Source organism: Oreochromis aureus, linkage group 6, assembly GCF_013358895.1.
Source record: "Oreochromis aureus strain Israel breed Guangdong linkage group 6, ZZ_aureus, whole genome shotgun sequence".
Taxonomy (NCBI): Eukaryota; Metazoa; Chordata; class Actinopteri; order Cichliformes; family Cichlidae; genus Oreochromis; species Oreochromis aureus.
This window is the reverse complement of record NC_052947.1, coordinates 28,630,480-28,651,200: the sequence shown is the minus strand read 5'-3', so window position 1 is coordinate 28,651,200 and position 20,721 is coordinate 28,630,480. Positions and strand designations below refer to the sequence as shown.

At 38.4% G+C, this 20,721-nt stretch overlaps 1 protein-coding gene across 2 annotated transcripts; it reads right to left on the bottom strand.

The window, feature by feature from the left end:
* Positions 1–288: 288 nt before the first annotated feature.
* Positions 289–19,907, bottom strand: LOC116311814 (voltage-dependent calcium channel gamma-5 subunit). 2 transcript variants are annotated; one of them, XM_039613143.1, is made up of 7 exons: positions 19,742–19,907; positions 8,524–8,764; positions 7,755–7,796; positions 5,696–5,782; positions 3,851–3,991; positions 3,140–3,285; positions 289–2,900 (listed from the first exon to the last, which is right to left on the bottom strand). In XM_039613143.1, exons 2-7 carry the CDS (start codon positions 8,717–8,719, stop codon positions 2,637–2,639), a joined length of 876 nt encoding a protein of 291 aa, XP_039469077.1. In that variant the 5' UTR covers positions 8,720–8,764; positions 19,742–19,907; the 3' UTR covers positions 289–2,636. The 2 variants fall into 2 exon arrangements, with proteins under 2 accessions (XP_039469077.1, XP_031584886.1); XM_031729026.2 differs by lacking the exon at positions 7,755–7,796.
* Positions 19,908–20,721: the final 814 nt, after the last annotated feature.

Genomic DNA, 20,721 nt, shown 5'->3' with positions numbered 1-20,721 from the left:
TGTCTGTTGCTACTGATACTTAGCAACAAGACTCTGATGTGATCCTAGAACAGATCCACAGCGAAATATTATATTAGCTATTACAGATGTAAATAACAGTTTCCTCTTGAATATGGTACTCATGATTGAATTTAAGAATGCCTTGCTGTTTTTAAGATTTATTTTCATTTTTAGCTGTAATACTCATGGATTTTAGAGATTTCAGGTTCAGAGTTTTTGAATTTTCAAGGACCCTTTAGTGATATGCATGCACAATAAACTCAGACTTTTGTAGAAACATGCAGTGAGTATTTATCAAATAATAATTTTATTTGAGAGAACACACCGTCAATTGCACATCTAACATCATGAATATGACCGATTGTAAAAATACACATATTAACATTTCATGACACCATTTGGGATACTTTACATTAATGTAAGCTTAACAATATGCAAAAGCTCACACTGTCAATGTGAAGCAGGAGGCAAAGCAGCTGTCAAATATACTGCAAGTAAGTCTACCCAACAATAAAACAACCAGTTTTTACATGAATAGATGTCTGTACAAAAAAAATCTATACACACACAGATGATTTTATATTTACAGTGTTTAAAATAAACCAAATAGAATGGGTGTGTATACTGTAGTTTCAAAGAGTGAAAGTTTAACTTGGCACAGTTTGTGTTTGTTAGTTTTATGTACTTGTGCAGGTGGAACAATGTGATCCAGTGATGAAATGTTGCATGCATTAATATCACGTGGAGCTCACACCATATACTGACAATAAGAAAAATTTTATTTATATGTCAAACTAACATAAAATTATCGCACAAGACAAAATGCAGCTATGCAATATGTTTTTTTTTACACTTATACTGCATGAAATGTGTATATTCAATACACTGGTGCTTAACCTGGATACAGTGTGTTCCTTGGCACACTCAGGACTGCGGTGCATTTGTTAGAATATAAGAATATTCTTTCTTTTTGAGGGAGAAATAAAAAAATATGTTTACAGAAGTTGGTTGAAGTGTCTCTATAGGAGAGGTATTTCACTACATGCAGAAACATCCCACTTAGCAGCATCTCCTTTGCACATCTTACATTCACAATAAACCCATCAGAAAATGGTATTTCATACAACCTGACTGACTCGTTCTACATCCAAGTAGAAACTTCAAACTTCAACTTCTCCCCTTTGGCATTCTCTTGTAAACTAATAGTTTATAACTCTAAGTTGGCAGCAACACTCAAACACTGTTGCCTTTCTGATATTTTGTTTTATTTGTTTTAAAACTAATAAGTGCACAAATTAATTATAGGTCCTCTTTGAGTAAAAGGGTTGTTTATATATGGATAGTTCAGTTCGCCGGTGTGACGCAGTCCTGTGTTGTAATTCATGACGCGATATGCGAGTGCATATGAAGCATTAGTTTGTTTCCTATGTACAATAAAACACTCAGTTTCTATAGTCATTAGCGTTTTCATATTTAGGCCTTTAAATATCTCATATGTGTGAACAAGTAACTTATAATGCAAACCCTTCCTTTGGTGTCAACATTTAAATTTCTTAGATGGACCAATGCGAACAAGCTTGAAAATGAGTAATATTATGTGTGAATACAAAATAATGACATGTTCCTGATAGTGCTTAAAAAGTTTACAAAACTCTCATGGCTTCACAACAACAAACGGTTCTTATTCGGTGTACAGACATGGAGAAAGTCAACGAAAAGTCATATAAAAATGTCACATACCAGCTGTATTGGACCCAACAAATACATCTTTTAACTGTTTATTTATAAAATGGAACATCAGTAAAATTATCTGAGCAGTTGTGATTCACAGATGTTTCATAACCTGCACTTGAACATGAAAATGTTCAAAGCTGAATTTTAGATCCTTCACGTGAACACGGCTGAAAAAACTGTGATGTGCATGCAAACACGTACATGGCAACAAAATGTGCAATGCTTTGCAGTTGAGGCTGCTTTAATTAGAAACAACTGAGCATGTGAGCATGTAATGCTTGTGTACACTAACACCGCTGTTGCACATGCACCATTTATAGAATAAATTAGCCGATTTTCTGAACCCTGTTAACCCTTATGAATGGCAAGTGTGCGCTATTTGTATCAGAGTGAGGAAACATTTTCTCAGAACAAGAACCCGGGATGTTCGAAGCACATCCAGCTACGCTATGTGATTCCTCTGATTAGCTGCTGGTTTCTACGTGAAACTACGTCGATGTAAAATGTGCATTTGAGGAAAAACCTGCAGATTCTACAATAATTACATACAGTGAGCCTACTGATCCAGTTCTTACCTAAAGTCTAAAGCTAGCAGGGTGGCAGCCAGCTTTCACAAAAACACTTGAGAAAAGGCTAATAAAAGTAAAACCAGGTAAAACTATTTCCTCTGTCACTTGTTGTACAGCCTGGGAACAAAGTGAACCTGCGACCTTCAGTTTACTGTTGCTCTCTACAAAATCAAAAACTGCTTAAAAAAAATAACAGTAGAGAGGGTAAAGATAGTTCAAACAGCTGAAGCGGAAAGATCAAGCTGGATAATATTAAATTATTCAATAATTTTATGCCAAAATTCAGGCAGCTCAAAAAGACCCCATCAGTTAAACAACCGCGCCTCATCTGCCTCAGCAGGGTGAGGAGGACATTTGTTCATACTCTGGACACTTGAGAAGGGCGGGGTAGTTAGAGGAGTTCATCTGCAGTGAGGCCTCGGAGGAGATGGAGGAAGGACTGCGACCACGTCCGGCCCAAGCGTCTGGATGGAGAAACTGTCCGGAGTAATCTGAGCAGTTGCTGAGACGAGGTCTGTAGAAGCCCTGATGGGGCCTGTACATTTCCTCTGCTGTGTAACGCTTCATGAACAGGTACACTGACATCACACCTGCCGTCTGGGGAGGGAATAAACGGATTAAGGCTGGGACACAGTACATCTTCAGCTGACAATTTAAGGACTAGATTTGCTAAATGCCTAAAGAACAAGGCAAATGATGAGATTAAATCTATACAAACAAAATTGAGACCAGTGCTAAGTTAGGTACATAAAACCATTAGTTAGACAGAAAAAATACATATTACTGTGGCTTCGAAACATTCTTGTGAAAGACACTATTTGACTTTCTGAAGTTACCTCAGTGAGCAAGAAGGAGATGGCAGCAAATGCAAATGACCATCCATACTTGTAGCTGAAGTAAGCCTCATTAGTTTTGGTCCTGTTCAACATTTCATCATTAATATTGGAGATGTACAACACCAGACCAACAACCAGAGACAGACCTGTGGAAGGCAGAGAGACGAAATGATTAAAACTCATTTTATATAGCAAAGGTACACATCACTGATAGGTGCATCATTTTGCATCATATTTCCAAAGACAGAGTTAATGAAAACAATAATTCTTTCATATGACAGTGATGGACATGCACAAAAATATCGGGCCACAGTCTCTCTTAATCTGTGAAGTCACGTGTTTTCAGTCCATTGCCACAGATGTATGAAATCAAACACCATGGTTTGCAAATTTTGTGAAAAAACTGGACAGCACAAACGTTTTAATGAATGTGTCAAAATATGGTGCGTAATCCATTAAATTCTTTTCTCAGTCATGTTCAGCTAAGTTTTGTTTACTTTTCTGCTGTGTGCAGCAGGGGTCTGGTAGTTGCAAAACTGGCATACTGTAATTCATTTTACAGATTATAATGTGACAAGATGAATGACGTGCACCAGATGGTAGCACAGTTGAACCTTGCCCCCCAACCTCCCATCAAGCAAGCACACGTGCATGCACACACAGCGCCACTTTGTCCATCTAGTGCAGATACAGTAAGTATAAATCAAGCACCTGACAAGATGAAGAAGATTCCAGAAACAAAGGCCAAGATGGTGCGATGTGGTCGAATGTGGCCGATATTACTGAGTACAAAACCAATGAACATGAAGAAGAGGCTGACCAGAGGAAAGGGTGTAGAAGAGCGAATCATCTCTAAAAGGAGAGAAGAGAAGCAAAAAGAAAAGGAACTGATGAGTTTGAGTGTGCTTTATGGGTCCTTATCTTATCTAATATAAATTTTCATTATCTGTATTTATTTATTTTTCTTATTAAAATTTGCTGTAGAAGCAGCATGAAATATTCAGTCGGTCTATCTTATGCCTCACTCTCATGGATTTAGTATTTCATTACCTTGACTAACTTTTGATTCTTTTATGTTAAGATCGAGCAGGGCCTGCTTACTGTGAGAAAATGGAAAAAGACCTCTTAGAGTCTCTGTTACTTTTTCCCGAACCCCCATTGGGTTCTTCATTACCCCAAAACATAGCCTGCTAACTAAGTGGGCCAGATGTCTAAGGCCATAACCTTAATGGAATTCGGCTTTAACGTTCATTAGTTGGTAAAACTTTGGATTCAGTGGCAATCTTGCCAGTTGAAATCTACAAGAAATATTCCCAAAAACCTTTTCAGAATGAAAACATAAACATTTGGCTAGCAGCTACATTGGACAGTGGTTCATCTTAAACTGCTTTTTTAAACATCCACTGTCACCAGATCCGGACCCAAATCATTGAGGACTGTTCACAGCATCTTGATGAATTTATGGCACAAAGAATTCAGCCAGTTGTGTAAACAAGAGGAGGTCCAACCTAGTTCTAGTCCTAATTAATTAAATGGCTGGTCAGTGTATGCTGTCCTGTTGTTTCCCTTGTCTTTTGGCCATTTGTCCCTCTTCACAGCTTCCTGCTTGCCTCCTCATGTCTTTAGGTATTATTGTTGTTAGTTTGTACTTTGTTGGAATTTTGTTTAACTCATCCTCTGCCTCTCATTTAATTATTTGCTACTTCCAGAAAATGCAAACCCTTACATTTTATTTTTCAACTTTTCTGCATTTGTGTCAATTTTTTCAACCCCCACATAACAGTATAAAAGAGTGTGCTAATCTTTGAGTTACTGCACCTACTCAGCATAACTATATAATTGCAGGCTCTGGAAAAACTGACTTTTATATAGCTTGGCAATGTTATTTTCATACAATTTGCTGGCTTGACGTGGTGAGACTCCACAGCTTTAAACCTGAAGTGCCAAATGCTAACGTGTATATGTATGCCCATGCATTTTCACCCTGTAGGGAGTTTTTAAAAATTTAAATAGCATCACTGAATTTTTCATTAACACTCAGTATTTGTCTTGCATGCATTTGCCTTAGGGATTATTCCACAAATTGCAATATCACTCCATCCTAAAAAGAAACACATACTGTACGAGATGACAGGACAGCGAAGAGGTGTGGACCTAATTCACGTGAGTTGTACTCAGGTAAAACTTTCAAAACAGGTAAGACTTCACAATATCAAAAAAAAGAATTTACATATGAATTGAGTGTTTGTTAAGAATAATCTTATCATTGTCTGGTAAAAAAAAAAAAGACTGCTGACAAATGTATGTGGCTTCAGTTAACACAGCTCTTTCACACACTTCTATATAAAACTTTTATGTTTTTATCATCTTGTTTCTGCATTTCTGTGCTGTAGCTTTGGTACGGTACATTTTTCTATGACTAAAACTCATTTTATTCAGACCGCTGTGCCCCTAGATGCTATTATGGTGAAGCATTTCAAACTAAAGGGCATCTTTTCAGTTTCAACAGACTGAGAAATACTGAAAAATACTCATGACATGTGAACAGTTACTTACTGAGTACACTAACAGTAGACTCAGATGTCATCTGCACATTAGTGGGCATCACATACTCAATGGTAAAACACCGTCCATTCTCTTCTCCTGGAATAAAACACAGGGAAAAATGATATTAAGTGAAATTTCATTACATGTTTAGTGTTTTACACAAGCGATTAATTAAATCCAACCCTGAAGGTCATACAGTACATGCAGAATACATGGATGTCTTGACATGATGAATACCTATAATGGCAAAAATGAATAAATGTCACAAATGTCATGTTTTCAGACAAGTTGTTGGAGCGACGAGTTGCAAGTGGTATCTGAGGACCAAGCTCAGTTTATTTTCTCTGTGAGGTGCTTAAATTTAAATGTCACTTAAAATCAGTCAACTTAGAAAGAGAATGGGGAGTTTACAGCTTCCTCCATGTAACGCACAGTTTCTGCTGTCAGTATTTGTTTGAGGAACACCCAACATTAGACTTTAACACCTTTCTCCTTATCGCGCTGACACATACAGTACAAAATGTGGCAGCAAAACACACCAACTGATTTTTTTCATCACTTCATTAACTCCACACACTATGAGGTGTTAGATTAGGTGATATTCAGGGGTTCAGCATATGAAATTATTACAGAACTTTCATAATGAAGACTTATTTTATTATTTCTATTTTTCTCATATTTTTTATTATGCTCTATATTAACTGATCCTGGAATAAAATACTAACTGTAAAACGTGATATACTTCACCTGTCATAACACTGTGCAACCTCATTCACATTCACTGGTGCAACTACACACTGTGATGGTGAGCATTGGTTGTTTCTGGGTCAAATTAAGTGGGCAATAAGGCCACTCAATGGCCCCTAAAAGACACACTAAACCATTAGTTCATTTAAACCAAAGGCCTGCTTCATGGCAGCAGAACACCTCTTACATAATCACAACTGGAATCCCAACATATTTACCAAGACTTAACCATTAACCCTGAAAAAGGACGAAGCAGCTCAATTGTCGTATAGATTAAATCAACAGTAAGTGGACTGATGTTGAAGGTTATGTTACCATTTAAGAAAAACACAAATATTCTTCTTGTCCATACTGATCAAAATAATTGAAACATTTAGATTGTGGGCTGGCTAAAGTGAAATGTTAGGCTAAACAGTACAAGTTTGTAAAGATGGAATTTAATCAATACAATCAGGTTTGCTGAAACACTGAAATGCTTGGTGTTCTTAAAAAAGAAACTGGAAAGGCTTACAAATTAGTATTTGTATTTTGGAAATAACTATAATCTAATGCAAAGCTAGACAAAGAAAAATGGAACTGTGACTAATTTCCTTAGATGTGGACACTCAACTAAAAACAAGAAATACTGGTTGGTGGTGAGCATTATCTCATACTCTAGACAGGAAGAAGCTGGTGTTCTCCAGCTGTTTCAACACTCCAGCAGCTGGCAAACCGGAACAGACTGGATCTACAGAAATACTGGGAAAAACTTGCTTTAAGGTTGTCCCAGGCAGTGCCCAGAACTTAACCAAGTAAAGTGAACTCTGAAACAATCCAAAGACAGCTCGTCTGACTTAGAGTATGACTAAGCTCAAACACTCATGAAAGACGCATGTCCTTCTTGTCTTGACTGATGCATAAACAGTTGATCAAAGAAAGTTAAATCAATAATAAAAAAGAAGAGTCAATATGATTATAACTGTTGGTATGTCTACTACGGTGGGTTAAATACATTGTGTTGATCTGTACTTGTGAGTAAAATCAGACAAAATCAATTTAATGACCAAGTAAAAGAGGAAAAAGACATGTAATTTTAATTGGTTAATATACATCTGACTTCTGTAGCATAACTAATAAAAGCATCTATAGTGCAGGTACATGTAGCTGAGAACTTTTAAAGACCTAAGCACAAATATCATTGGATGCAATACAAAACATAAAGGAGATTATTTTTTTCTTTGGTATCTAGATATCCAACAAAATAAAAGAGCATAGTACTGCAAGTACAGTAAATTGTTGTGATTACTGGAGAAATCGAGAGGGTAAGAGCAAGAATGGATACCTGGTTTACTCTGGGACAACACTTGTCTGGACGGTTGCTTCTCTAAAGAAAAGATTTAAAACGGTTAGTATTTCCAGTATTTTCCAATCAAGAACTGTGGAGGAACACGTTAAGAAGGTGTTTATCCATGCAATGTGCTGTGCTTCTGCAGTTGCTTTTAATGTGGAATGGTAAAGTGAAAAAATGCAGGTCAAAAACAAGGAAAAGGAAAGTCCAGTTAAGGAGCAGAGAGGACTATCTGCACCAATCAAAGCTTCATCTGGTGCCACTGAATGTAAATCAGCAATCGGTTAAATCATGAGAGAAGCAGTCTTGGATAGCTCTCTATCAACAGGAAAAGTGATTTTGAAGGATACAGCATAGGACTGGAAAACAGTTTGGAGATAGTATACAGGTAAGGTGATGGATCATAAAGCTATGCAGAGGTGAAGGCAAAGTTTCAAAGTTCATGCTCAAATATTCAAGTGCAAAGCAAAAACAAAAAGACATCTTCTATACTTGCAGCAGTCTAGTGGTTAAAGAGAAGTAAAAAAAAAAAGGAAAGAAATGAGGGGGAAAAATGCAACGTACAAAATACTGCAAACGAGACAATGCACAAAATTTTGGTGAATCTGTGCTTCAAACCTAGCTGTGTATAATAAACATAATTCTGAAAGATGGCATTAAGATTTCATTTCCATTCGACTTTGTTACTGTTTTTGAGAGTAACGGGAAAGCTGCTCTACTGTGTTCAAACGTAACACCGTGTTCTGACTTTAGACTAACTCACCAGCCAAAAAGCAAACCCTCCACAGACCAGAGTGGAGCGACATGCGCATCTCGGTGCTCTGGTTGAGAGGAAGGATGACGCCCTCCTCCAGGTAGAGCCAGTAGTCGGTGCTCACGGCGATCCCCAACAGGCCGAGGCCGCAGACGGCAAACACGCTGCTCAGCAACGTCAGCGCCTTCCTGCCACATAGGCTCATACCACAGCCTCAAGAGCAGGGGGGCACCGGTGGCAGAAAAGGGAGCTATGACAGGGAGAGAGAGATAAAGATTTTTACTTTTATTTTTTCCTTTTTTTTGTAAAATCCACTTTATTCGGTGCTCAGAGGTGGTGGTTGTGCCTTTGGGTGTTGTCATGTGTGACACTCTGGAGTTCTGCAATATTTAATTTCACTCGAATTAAGGCCAATGACTGAAAATGGAGATCAGGTAGAAACAGAAAGTAACAAACGCGCCTGCAGATAGGACAGTTTTACCTCTCTGCTGAAGTTTAAATCTGGGAATGAGTCTCTCTTTCTTTCAAATCTCTCATTAATCTTTAAATAACCACACTGTGTAGGACGAAAGATTTAGTAGAGCATGTTTGAGGAAAGTTTTTCACTTGACTACCCTTGACTGCTTCCAGGCAGAAAGAACACTCCTGCAATGTGCCTAACAGCACTGATTGCACCCAAAGGAGAATTATAAAACTGAGTTTGTTTTGATTTGTTTCTGCTTTAATAATCATAGACTATTCCTACTGTCTGTTATGTATCTACTACTTTATGTTAAATTTAGTGACATACTACAGCTGGCATACAGTATGTCACGGCATATGAATGTGAATGCTTGCCAAACAAAACGATGGCTCTGTTCTTAGCTGAAGCCCACTTTTGCCGGAAGCTAAAGCGCTGGGAGGCTGAGATACATGTTGAAAGGAATTGATTTCACATAATGAGATCTCAGCATGCTGCTATTTGAGCACCCACTGTGAGCTTGGGAAGATGGAGAGAGAATTTGTGAAAGGATTTTGAACTTTTCAGAAAATTCATCGCATTTGGAAATCGCTTTCCTCCAACAATTTCTTATATGAAGACTTGATACAAAGCCCCAGTTAGAAGAAAAGAGTGAGATCTCCATGCGACTGTCAGCATGTAGTGAGGAGCAAGTTTGCATAGTGAGGCAAAGTCCATGTAATATAGTAGAGAGAAAGCCAATCATTTCCCTTTAAGCAAGCTTTTGGTAACAATGTGAAGGAAAATCTCCCTTTTAACAGAAGTTAACCTTTGAAGTATCAGTCATCTGAGGGTGGGCATCTCAACCAGTTAAAGCGAACAGTGAGAGAAAAAACAGAGTCTGATGGGAATAGTAACTTTAGATCAAAACCACACAGCTCATACAGTGATGCCAGTTGTAAGCAATTGAGATGCACATACTGTAAGTAATCAGAATTCACCAAGCACAGGAGCAGCATTAATGGGAAAGGACTATTACTAAACCTAAGCTATTCTTGGCTCTGTTGCAATCAGTAGCTATTCATTTACAATGACCATAAAGGCTGTATATTCAGGCAATTGCTACTGAGCTGTAAGTAGATGGATGCATTCCACTCAGTAACCCTTTTTGTATACTTCACTTACCCAGAAGGGCTGTTTTAGCTGTACAGCACAAAACCCACACACTGGAGTAGTGACTGTGCTTAAATATACAGTCTTGAGCAACCCTTCATTTTTTAAAATATTTTTTTTTATCAACAGTTCTCCAGGCTTTCTGATGATCTTTCAAACCTTTTCTTGGGACATTGGCTGCCAGGGGGAGCACTGGCCACCACCCAGAATTTCCAGTCAATCAATCAGTCAATCAGTTAAAACAGATTATTATGGATTTCAAAATCTTATTTGGTTTTCATATGTACCTATTATCAGAGATATCAACTCTAATAGCAGGAAATTAGCTAGGCAAATTATTTTTTCTTTCTCTCTTTTTCGCCATATTTTTCAAGTAACCAATATTTGACAACAGCATAACAAAATGGGAAAATCTGTTTTTGGTGTGCCACCCCAATACTTTTAGTGGCCCCCCATATTGCCCCTATGAAAAAATTCTGGAGCCACCCCTGCCCCCCCCGTCCATCAGTATATAAGGGTGTGACAGTCATGGTGACACTGTAGAATCAAATAACTAAGACCCCAGTCACACAGGCCAAGAGAATAGTTTGTGACCATCTGGCAACCAGTCGCAATGTGACTGGATGCTGGAGGTTGATGGTAGTTGTTGGGAAATGACTGTTAAAGTCCCAGTTATGCTGGCCCATAGGCAAGTCAGTGACCCCCTGAAAACCACCTATCGTTAGAGAAAAATGTGTATTCCACAACTGGTTGGCAAAAGACTCATTGCTTTGGTCAGTAGCATATTATCACAGTCATGGTTTAAATTGGAAATGATGGACTTGTCTGCAACAACTGCCCAGCTACACTCCAAGATGTAATAAGAAAACTAGTTTGCATTGTACTTTTTCCAAGTTTTACTACTGTTTGGCTAATAATTAGTGAGCATTTCAAGACAAACATGGTGTGCACATGGTGTGGGTATAGATATTTGTCCGTAGAAATTCGTGCTTGTATCACATCCAATATGGCAGTCAACTTTTCAGCACGGTGTGCATGGCATCAAATTTTAATAGTGTTTGGTAGAAAAAGTCTCTATTAATAAACAGCTAAAGCTGCTTCAAACAAAATAGTTCAGCTAATATCTGACTAAATACAATTGCATCGATGTCCAAAACTTGTCTTGCCTTTCTGTGTGTTTACCATCTCTCTGGTGACTCAAGCTGCACACCTGATAATCAGCCAGTCATCAAATTCCAGCAGTATTTAAGGTTCTGGTCTTTACATCAATTGCTGCAAGACCTTTAGTCACCTCCGCGTGGTGCTAACACTACAAGTTGGATCTATTTTTGTGTGCTTTGTGTGTGCATGCACGCGCGCGTGTGTGTGTGTGTGTGTGTGTGTGTGTGTGTGTGTGTGTGTGTGTGTGCTTTAAGTCCTGGTAATCTTTATCTCCTGTCCCTCAGGATCAGTTTCTCCAATTTCCACTGTGCCAATTGCCTTGCCCTGTTCACCACCTTCACTCTGCCTTCATAAAGTATACCTGTCTCACTTCTAGCTCTGTCCATTAAACTTCCATCAGCCAGCCATTTCCCTCACCAGGCACAGCTCTGGGGCCTTTTTACCGGAAAAAATAAATATAAAATCACAAGCTGTTTTCAATTAAAATCAGTGTCTCGGACTAGAAATAACCATGGCTGACTTTGTGTTACCTGACAAAGTAAAAACAATGAAAACCAATGAGCACTGCTGATTTCCATGTTTGGTCTAGTCCACCAAATACTCAATAATGTTTTACCTGACTTAATTAACCTCAACAAAGCCTTCATTTGTGCATTTGTGAAAGGGGAAATCACAAGTCATTTGTTGTCAGTTTACATTAAGTGACGTCACAGATGCATAAATTACAAATTGGGATTTTTAGAAGCTGCTTAAGCATGCATTTTAGCACGCCATAGGGACTGAATACAAGACTAGTTTTAAGTATTAATCTAACAGTGTTTTTATGGATGAGTTCATAAATTAATACCACTGCTCTCCAAACAGTTTTAACCAGTTCCCCCTACACTAGGCAAGAAGTGAAAATTGCATTGCATAAAAGTATAATATGATCCTGTCTCTATTGTCACAGTTTATGGTTATTATGAGGAAACTGTTGCACTGGCAAATGGGGGAACTTTTGCATCACTGTCCCTGTAGTGTCTGGCTGAATTATGCTTCACTATTTTGAGAAATGTTTGTGAATTTTTATTCCTGTTTTCAATCAAGTGTTAAAAACGTTTGGAGTTTAGAGTTGGTAAAATGTGTGACATTTTACTCCCAAAGAGTATTTTACAAAATTATTTGCAAACATATACCAGTTAATAGAATGTGCAACCAATAATAATAATTCCCTCATTCAGGGGTCCTATACTAACAGACCTGGTATTATTTTTCATGTTTGTTTCTTTTCTTTTACATTCTTCCTTTAAAAAAAAAAACCTAAATAACAAGTCTTCTAGTTTTAGATGTCATCTTTAGACTTAAACACTCAATTTCATCTATCATCTATAATCTGTTAAAATAAACTACATGTAGGTTTGTCCCAGCTTGTGTTTCTTACTATTATGAAAAGCAGGGACCAGGAGTAATAAAGACCGCACCAAAAAAAAAGTTCTTAGTCCATCATAATCAGTGAGATCCAACACACTTGTCAACACACACACAATTACCATAACCAGTCATTCATGAATACTAATAATTGTGTTCATTGTTCTGTTCTTGAAAGGACAGTAAGTGGTGACTGATCTTAGATGAGAAAATGTGTTTTCATTTTGAAAGCTTTCTCTTTAAATGTTCAAAGCTACAGGGACCAAAGCTTTGGCTCTTGTTGTGGGATCAAAGGAGTACACAAAACACTCTTCTCCTGCATACTTATCAGAGCTGCCTTTGGAGGAAAATGTCTGAACCTGTGACCAGAAACCATCCATCAATAAATGCGAGGTTTGTAATTGTTGCCGTCTTCTCAAAAGTTGTGCGCTTGTGCAAAAACATAGGAATAGCATTAAAAAAATTAAGCAAGTTAAAATGTCAGTAATGAGTTTTATTGGGGATGTTTATGTAGTTAATGGAAGTCAGAATGCTCAAAATGCAAAAACATTTGCTAATTAATTTGAATGAAAGTAAATAATGTTCACATTTTCTGCCACTAATGCGATACAAGGCCACTAGGGGCCCAGAGGCGAAGTAAGGGAAATGTACACAACTGCTAGAGTAAAGGGCACATCATCACCAAAAGTAGGGCAATTCCTTTTCTGCCTACTTCCTTAATATGCACCGACCCTCCTGTCAACCCTAATCTAAATGGCTCACTGCCAGAAATACAGCATTTTTCCTAAACTGAAAATCCAGAGGCTTTTCATCAAAAGATGGCAAAGCAAGAAAATACATTTTGATCTATATTTTTTTGGTAATAAATAAAAAATACATTGTATCTTGAAGACAAATTGTAGTAAGTTAACAAATGAAATCAATATGATTTATAACAACATATCTCTGTATAATTATGACACATTATGACCACATCTTTTGTGGTGCATGAAATAGCATTGCTATAAAAAAAATCATGATTTTTGACCGATATCTTTGATTATTAAATAAAAAAACTATGCAGTCAGAAATTAAAATAGTTACAATGTTAACATGAAGAATAGATGGTGTCCACCAGAACTGAGTTTGAAGTTGTATTTGGAATTTAATTCAAAATGCCTCAAAATGGTGGTGAAACCTATGAAATCTCACAATGAACACCCTCATTTGAATTTGTGTATTTGTTCTTCTGCGTCAAGGGTTCGTCAGTGTCGTAGCACGGATCTCTTTTGGCATGCTTATTGACCCAGTTACTGTGGCTGTAAGAGCGTGGCTGAGTGCATGTCCCTCTGTTGCTTCTGATGTAGACAGGCAACTAATACTGTGTGAGTTAGTTCCTGTTGGCTGATGTTGCCAGGGCTGGCTGGGGGAGCCTAAGGACAATAGCAGTCCAAAGCAACAGAGAGGAGATATGCCATGTCATCAAGCCACAGTCACAGCTGGGTGAAACTGGCAGCCCCATCACTGTGTGGCTGGGAACTGCTTATATATTTTCAGCAGGCATACTAAAGGGGAAACACATGTCAACAGTATATATCCACAAGCTCATCCACGCATCAGATCCACAAATATCCATGAAGTGGGTCATACGGTATATCTCACAAATTATACTTGTGAATGAACACATCATTGCAGAGCCAGTTGTCTACAGCCAGTTTCTGTTAGCCTCACTTCACACATAATAAATCTTACAGAGGGAACGTGTCATGGACCATAAAGGGGTTTCAAGCAGTGCTATTTTTCTATGTTTCCTCAATCTGAATTGAGTGTTGGAGTTAAGAAATACAAATACAATAGAATAACACAAACCCAAATAAATGACACAATTATTTTACCTTTACTATCTCGATTAAATTGATTCATTTAGATAAGTCACTGAGTTTAGTTTCCTTATTTTAAAGACTACATCAAATCAGCATATAGTCTTGGCTGTTATGTTACCCAAGCAAGGTACCATAAACAACAGTTAAGGTTGTAACAATTTCTTTACATATACTCCTGTGTATAAACGAGCATTTTGATCCACGCCAGCCTCAAGCACATAGCTAACAAGCAGGAATAATTTCTCAGTGGTCTAATTTTGGACATGCCTCCACTCTTGCTTGAAGGCATGCCTACTTAAAATGACAAAATTCATACTGTAGTCCGAGCCAAATCTCTGCTGTAGGCCAGACAGCTTACGATGCCTCATCTGGCACGAAGCAGAGAAAGGTGGTGATGGTGGTGCAAGTTCAAGTTGTCAAGACAGCAGATCGTTTTAGTATTTTTAAAATCAAAAAGTTTGGTGAAAAAAATACGCCAATTTGTGCTACTATGTTGCTATGGCAGTTTAACCAGCTGACCTAATGTGTCTCCCTCCCACTCTCGGGACTCTAAAGCAGTCTGTATCAAAATGCAGTCCATCTCTCCATCTCTCTTCTGGTCCACTCTTCTCAGGAGTGGACCATCACCTCACTACCTGGATTTTGGACTACCTCACCGACCGACCACAGTATGTGAGGACTCAGGGCTGTGTGTCGGACAGGGTCGTCTGCAGTACGGGGGCCCCACAGGGAACGGTTCTGGCTCCGTTCCTCTTCACCATCTATACTGCAGACTTCTCCCACAACTCCACCCAGTGCTTCCTGCAGAAGTTCTCTGATGACTCTGCAATAGTCGGCCTCATCACTGATGGGGACGACAAGGAGTACAGAGGACTGACTCAGGACTTTGTGGACTGGTGCCAGCTGAACTACCTCCAGATCAATGCCAGTAAAACCAAGGAGCTGGTGGTAGACTTCCGCAGGCACAAACATCCTCCACTGCAACCACTGAACATCCAAGGTATGGACATCGAGGCTGTGGACAGCTACAGGTACCTTGGTGTTCATCTGAACAGCAAACTGGACTGGACTCATAACTCAGACGCCCTCTACAGGAAAGGGCAGAGCAGACTGTACCTGCTGCGGAGACTCAGGTCGTTTGGAGTGGAGGGCCCACTCCTGAAGACCTTCTATGACTCTGTGGTGGCCTCAGCCATCTTTTATGGTGTGGTCTGCTGGGGCGGCAACATCTCCGCCGGGGACAGGAAGAGACTGAACAGGCTGATCCGCAGGGCCAGCTCTGTTTTAGGATGCCCTCTGGACCCAGTGGAGGTGGTGAGTGACAGGAGAATGGCGGCTAAGCTGTCATCCCTGTTGGACAACATCTCCCACCCCATGCATGAGACTGTGACAGCACTGAGCAGCTCCTTCAGTGGGAGACTGCGGCACCACGGTGTGGGACGGAGAGATTTCGCAGGTCTTTCCTCCCCACTGCTGTAAGACTCCACAATAAAGACTTTTGCAGCTGATCAAACACACACATCCACACATGTGCAATAACACTAATGTGCAATAATCTTTTCTGGCATCGTTGTATTTTTACTCAGTTGTATATAGCATTTGTATTCTATTTTTATCTTATTGTATATTTTATTCTATTTTATTCTACTGTATATAGTATTTTATTTTATTCTATTCTGTACAGTTGTGTACTGTATTTATTCTTATTTTATTTTATTCTAATTTTTGCTTCATAACTTTTGCACTGCCCACTTCCTGCTGTGACAAAACAAATTTCCCACGTGTGGGACTAATAAAGGTTATCTTATCTTATCTTATCTTATCTTATCTTATCTTATCTTCTGTAATGTCAGATCATCTTAATTTGACAGGGCAGCTCTGGATACAGAGCTGGATATAGCTCAAGCCTTTAATTCTGTTCCAAATGTGCTTCCCTTATGACTTTTAGCAAAGCATTTTGGCTTTGAACTATCAACCCTTGAGCATGCCATCATATAATATCATGATTTCTTGTCTCTCCACTTGATCTCTATATCTTCTAAGAATCATAAACAAACAGAATATAAAATAGTAGCAAAAGGCTGAACAAAGGCTATAGCTTACACCCTTAAATATATAAGACCATTTAAAGACCCCATTTCCTTTGCCATGACTTGTGTAAAGCAGGGACAATTATCTGAACTGCGTTTTTTCACTTAGACATATTCATAACAAAGAGCGCAGACAGGTTCACTTAGTTTAATAAAACGAGTGAATGGCACTTTTGTGATCTCTAAAAGGGTAGACACTTCATTGACTCTGGCATAAAATAAAATAGTGACCCACAGCAATACCACTAACATTCATTTTCTCATGTTTGTTGTAAGAACAAGTCTCCCATTTATTTATAAGTGCCTGACTTGGCCTCGTTGCCAGGCAACGCTATAGAGAGAGGCCCACAAATTAGTTAAGCATGAATGAGCTGATGAGTGAGTCCCAAAACAAGGCTTCCTATTTGGCTGTGCACTTTTACATGCTGGGGAGGGGATACAAAGGAAACAGGAGAAAGACACGGGGAGGCAAATACATTTTAAAGGTTTACAGAGGGAAACATTAAAAAGACATATTACATGTAGCCACATAGGCACAGAATGATCTCAAAATTTCACTGGAGATAAAATATAGCTAGAACAGGCATCCTAAAGCTACATCCTGTCTACACTCTACAATACATTTACTTTATTTTTCCACAGACCCAGAAATAAATGCTTAAAACTCCAGTAAAACTTTAACAGCAACTTTGAGAGTCTTACTCAGAATAGGTGTTTAAAAACTGGGCACATGGCAGCTGTGATCAGCAGAGAGCACTGTGTTTACATTTTGGGAATATTCCCATTGGGGTGCTTTTTACAGGGTGGCTGATCGCTGAACCAAGTGATTTGCTACCAGGACAGTAACTGATGCAATGGGGAACACTTATTTAATGCACTTTGTTTAATTGCTCGTGCTTTGTGCCCACACTGGGAATAGAGAATTAATTTAATAAATCCTGCAATTCTGACAAAAGACATATTGTACGTGGGTTTCTTTATGAATAGATATGCTCATTAAATCATGTATTAAACCTACACCGATCTATTTACTAATGATATGTTATTTATATTTTTTGTCACTGTTAGGTGATTGCAATGTTTTCTGCCACAGAGATAACAGAGGAACATGGAAATTGTTCATATTTCTCAAAAAGGAGCTACATTTTGCTTTTGTCATGAGTGACAACTGTGAGCATTGGTTATGTGTAGACAACAAAGAAATAAGGATGGGGAAAAGAAAATAATTGATTATTTTAATGGCAAGACACAGAGACAGGGCTGTATAACCATGTGTCACAGTCTCTGATCCTATCATGTTTGAAACGTGGCCTATAATAATGTTTTTACAAGGCTGCCTTGATAAACATAAAAACTGCCAGCCAGAGTTTAAACATGTATTTAATTTATGGCATTCATGGCATTTGAGAACATGGACAGAGAAAGAAAACAGTGCCTGCAGAAGTTTAATGTTTAATCAGTAAAAATCAGTGCATAACAAAAACCACATGATTTAGGTCGACTGACTTTCAATTAAATACCAAACCTCTAGATACATCTGTGAGCTTCTTTAAGAGCTATGTGGCTAAAGAGGCTTTTACAGCGGAGAAAAATTAAAAGCTCTACAAAATGTGAGGGGCTAATTGTGCAAATCTAACAGATTCAATTTAAAGTGCATGAAGTCACATTTTCTGTCTTTGAGTCACAGCCTGAACCATTATGTCCAGATAATAATAGACTGTAAACTACCTACATGTACCTCAATGCAACAAGTAGTTTCTCACCTGGCGAGTGCACAAAATGCAGCCTGTATGCGTCTGAAACTGTTGAGAAATAATCCCAATACTGAATGTGTGTTTTAACAATGTTTGTTTGGTTGACACACTGACCCAATGGCATGAGCTCCCTATTTAAATCTTAAATTGTACTAATGCCAAGGATTATTTTAGTATTACTTTACTATAGAAAAATCATGATTTGTATTTGGTCAGATTATATTGTACACATGTATCAGATCTTACAGAATCAGAAGTATTTTCCATCACAACACCACAAAACTATCAACTATTTTAATCCTCAGAATCATTCTGGCCACCATCACATTAATAGAAGCAACAAAAGAAGTAATTATTAGATGTCAGATGACATAAAACAAATACATTAAGCTTATATTCAATCTCGATCGGAGTTTTCAACAAATCATTATATCATTTAGCCAGAGAATTTCTGTTGTTTATAGTGCAATCAGCCAGCTGTTTGTTAGGCTACTGATACCAGTTAAACCGCTGTCCGCGGTACTGAACCACTCACACACGTTCTCGTATTGAATCAGTGATAAACTTAACCAAACCTGATGCTAAACAAGAATACCTCATCTGTCCTTTTAATACACGCCCTAGGAATGCGCACAGTTAATACTGCATCTTCTGTGTTATTGGCATGTGTCTTGTTTTCCGTTTTAAAGCCGTGGGTTTTGCTTAAAAGTCTCAACGACTCTATTTTTAATTCGTTTCCATCCCTCTATCCTAAAAAATCTAAGAGTGATATTCTTTGTCACACATGTGATACTTTAGTTTTTCTGCAAGTTACAGCACTTCACGTGTCGATTAGCGGCATTGTGACACAATTAAACGGTGTAATAACCGAATAGACTTTGACTCGGCATAAGGGAGGTATCGGCTTCTCTTCAAAAGCCACTTAAGGCGTACATTTATCTTCTAAGTTTTTGTTTTAATCAACGTGCAACAAATCCTTATCGGGTTTGAATATCGCTAATATGTGTCAGAGAAAAGCAACTCCACTCTTCACATGCAGATGTGAGTAAAGGATAGTCACATACAAAGCTTAGTAAAGGCTTCAACAGTAATTATGGAGGCAAAGAGAAAATATGTGTTTTACATGTTAATATTTCAAACAAGTCTCAGTCTAATTGGAGCTAATCAAAAACATTAGTAGCATGGGGGAAGAAAACAACAACAGGAAAAGTACTCCGTGGTTTGTTTGTTTTTTGTGGTTTTTGTGGTTTTTGTTTTTTTGCTTTCTCCTCCTCGAAATATTCTCTGTAACGTCTTGCTTACAGTGGACACTCAAGGAAAAGTTGGCTAAAAACAATTTACCTTCGCGAAGAAGACTCGTCGATGAAACGCCTTTCTCCTGGTGTTCTGTTATCGTCTCTCTTTTCTTCCTGTTCAGTCGCTCCGCGTTATCTCGGCTTTGGCTGGAAATAAGCCCGTTAACTGAACCTGACCCGCAGCTGCGTAGCTCGCGCACCACTACTATCCAAAACAGCAATACCTTCTGCCCGCGTGGAGCGAGGCACGTGGCACCCCAACTCCTCACTCCACCTCTCTTCAGGTGAAAGGGAGGGAGGGAGGTGAGGTGACGTGATATGGATCAGTGAATTTGTAGTTCAAACTAGATGCAGCGATAAAATTTCAGCGGATATTGTTTTAATATGAAGCAGCAGCACAAAAATCAAATACTGCTGTAGGATTTACCACAATGTTATGCATAAAATAAAGAAACGACCTGTTTTGCAAGTATCTTTGTGACTCTGTGGTCTACCGTATGATCAATCTAATCCCTTTTGCACACTGAAAATATCTTTATAAGCCTGTTGAGTTATATTTGTTGCAAATTCTGCTGCCGTCTTTGCCATTTCTTGAAAAATACATGTTTAATATGACATTTTGTTTACCTGGATACGCCCAAAACAGCTTGTACCTTGTGTAAAGAATGCTCTCTCTGGATCACAGTGACTTTCATGAGAGATATGTTTAAGGTATCTTGACAGATTATAGGCCAGCAAGTCACTTACAACAATGTTAAGGGTTCAGTTCAATTTAGTTCAGTTCAATTCAATTTTATTTATATACAGCGCCAAATCACAAAAGGTAGACCCTACAATAATACATACAGAGAAAAACCCAACAATCATATAATCCCCTATGAGCAAGCATTTTGGCGTCAGTGGGAAGGAAAAACTCCCTTTTAATGGGAAGAAACCTCCGACAGAACCAGGCTCAGGGAAGGGCCAAAGATCAAGGGTGCCACCACTCTGTATTTAATTATTAAATTATGAGTTATTATTAATCTC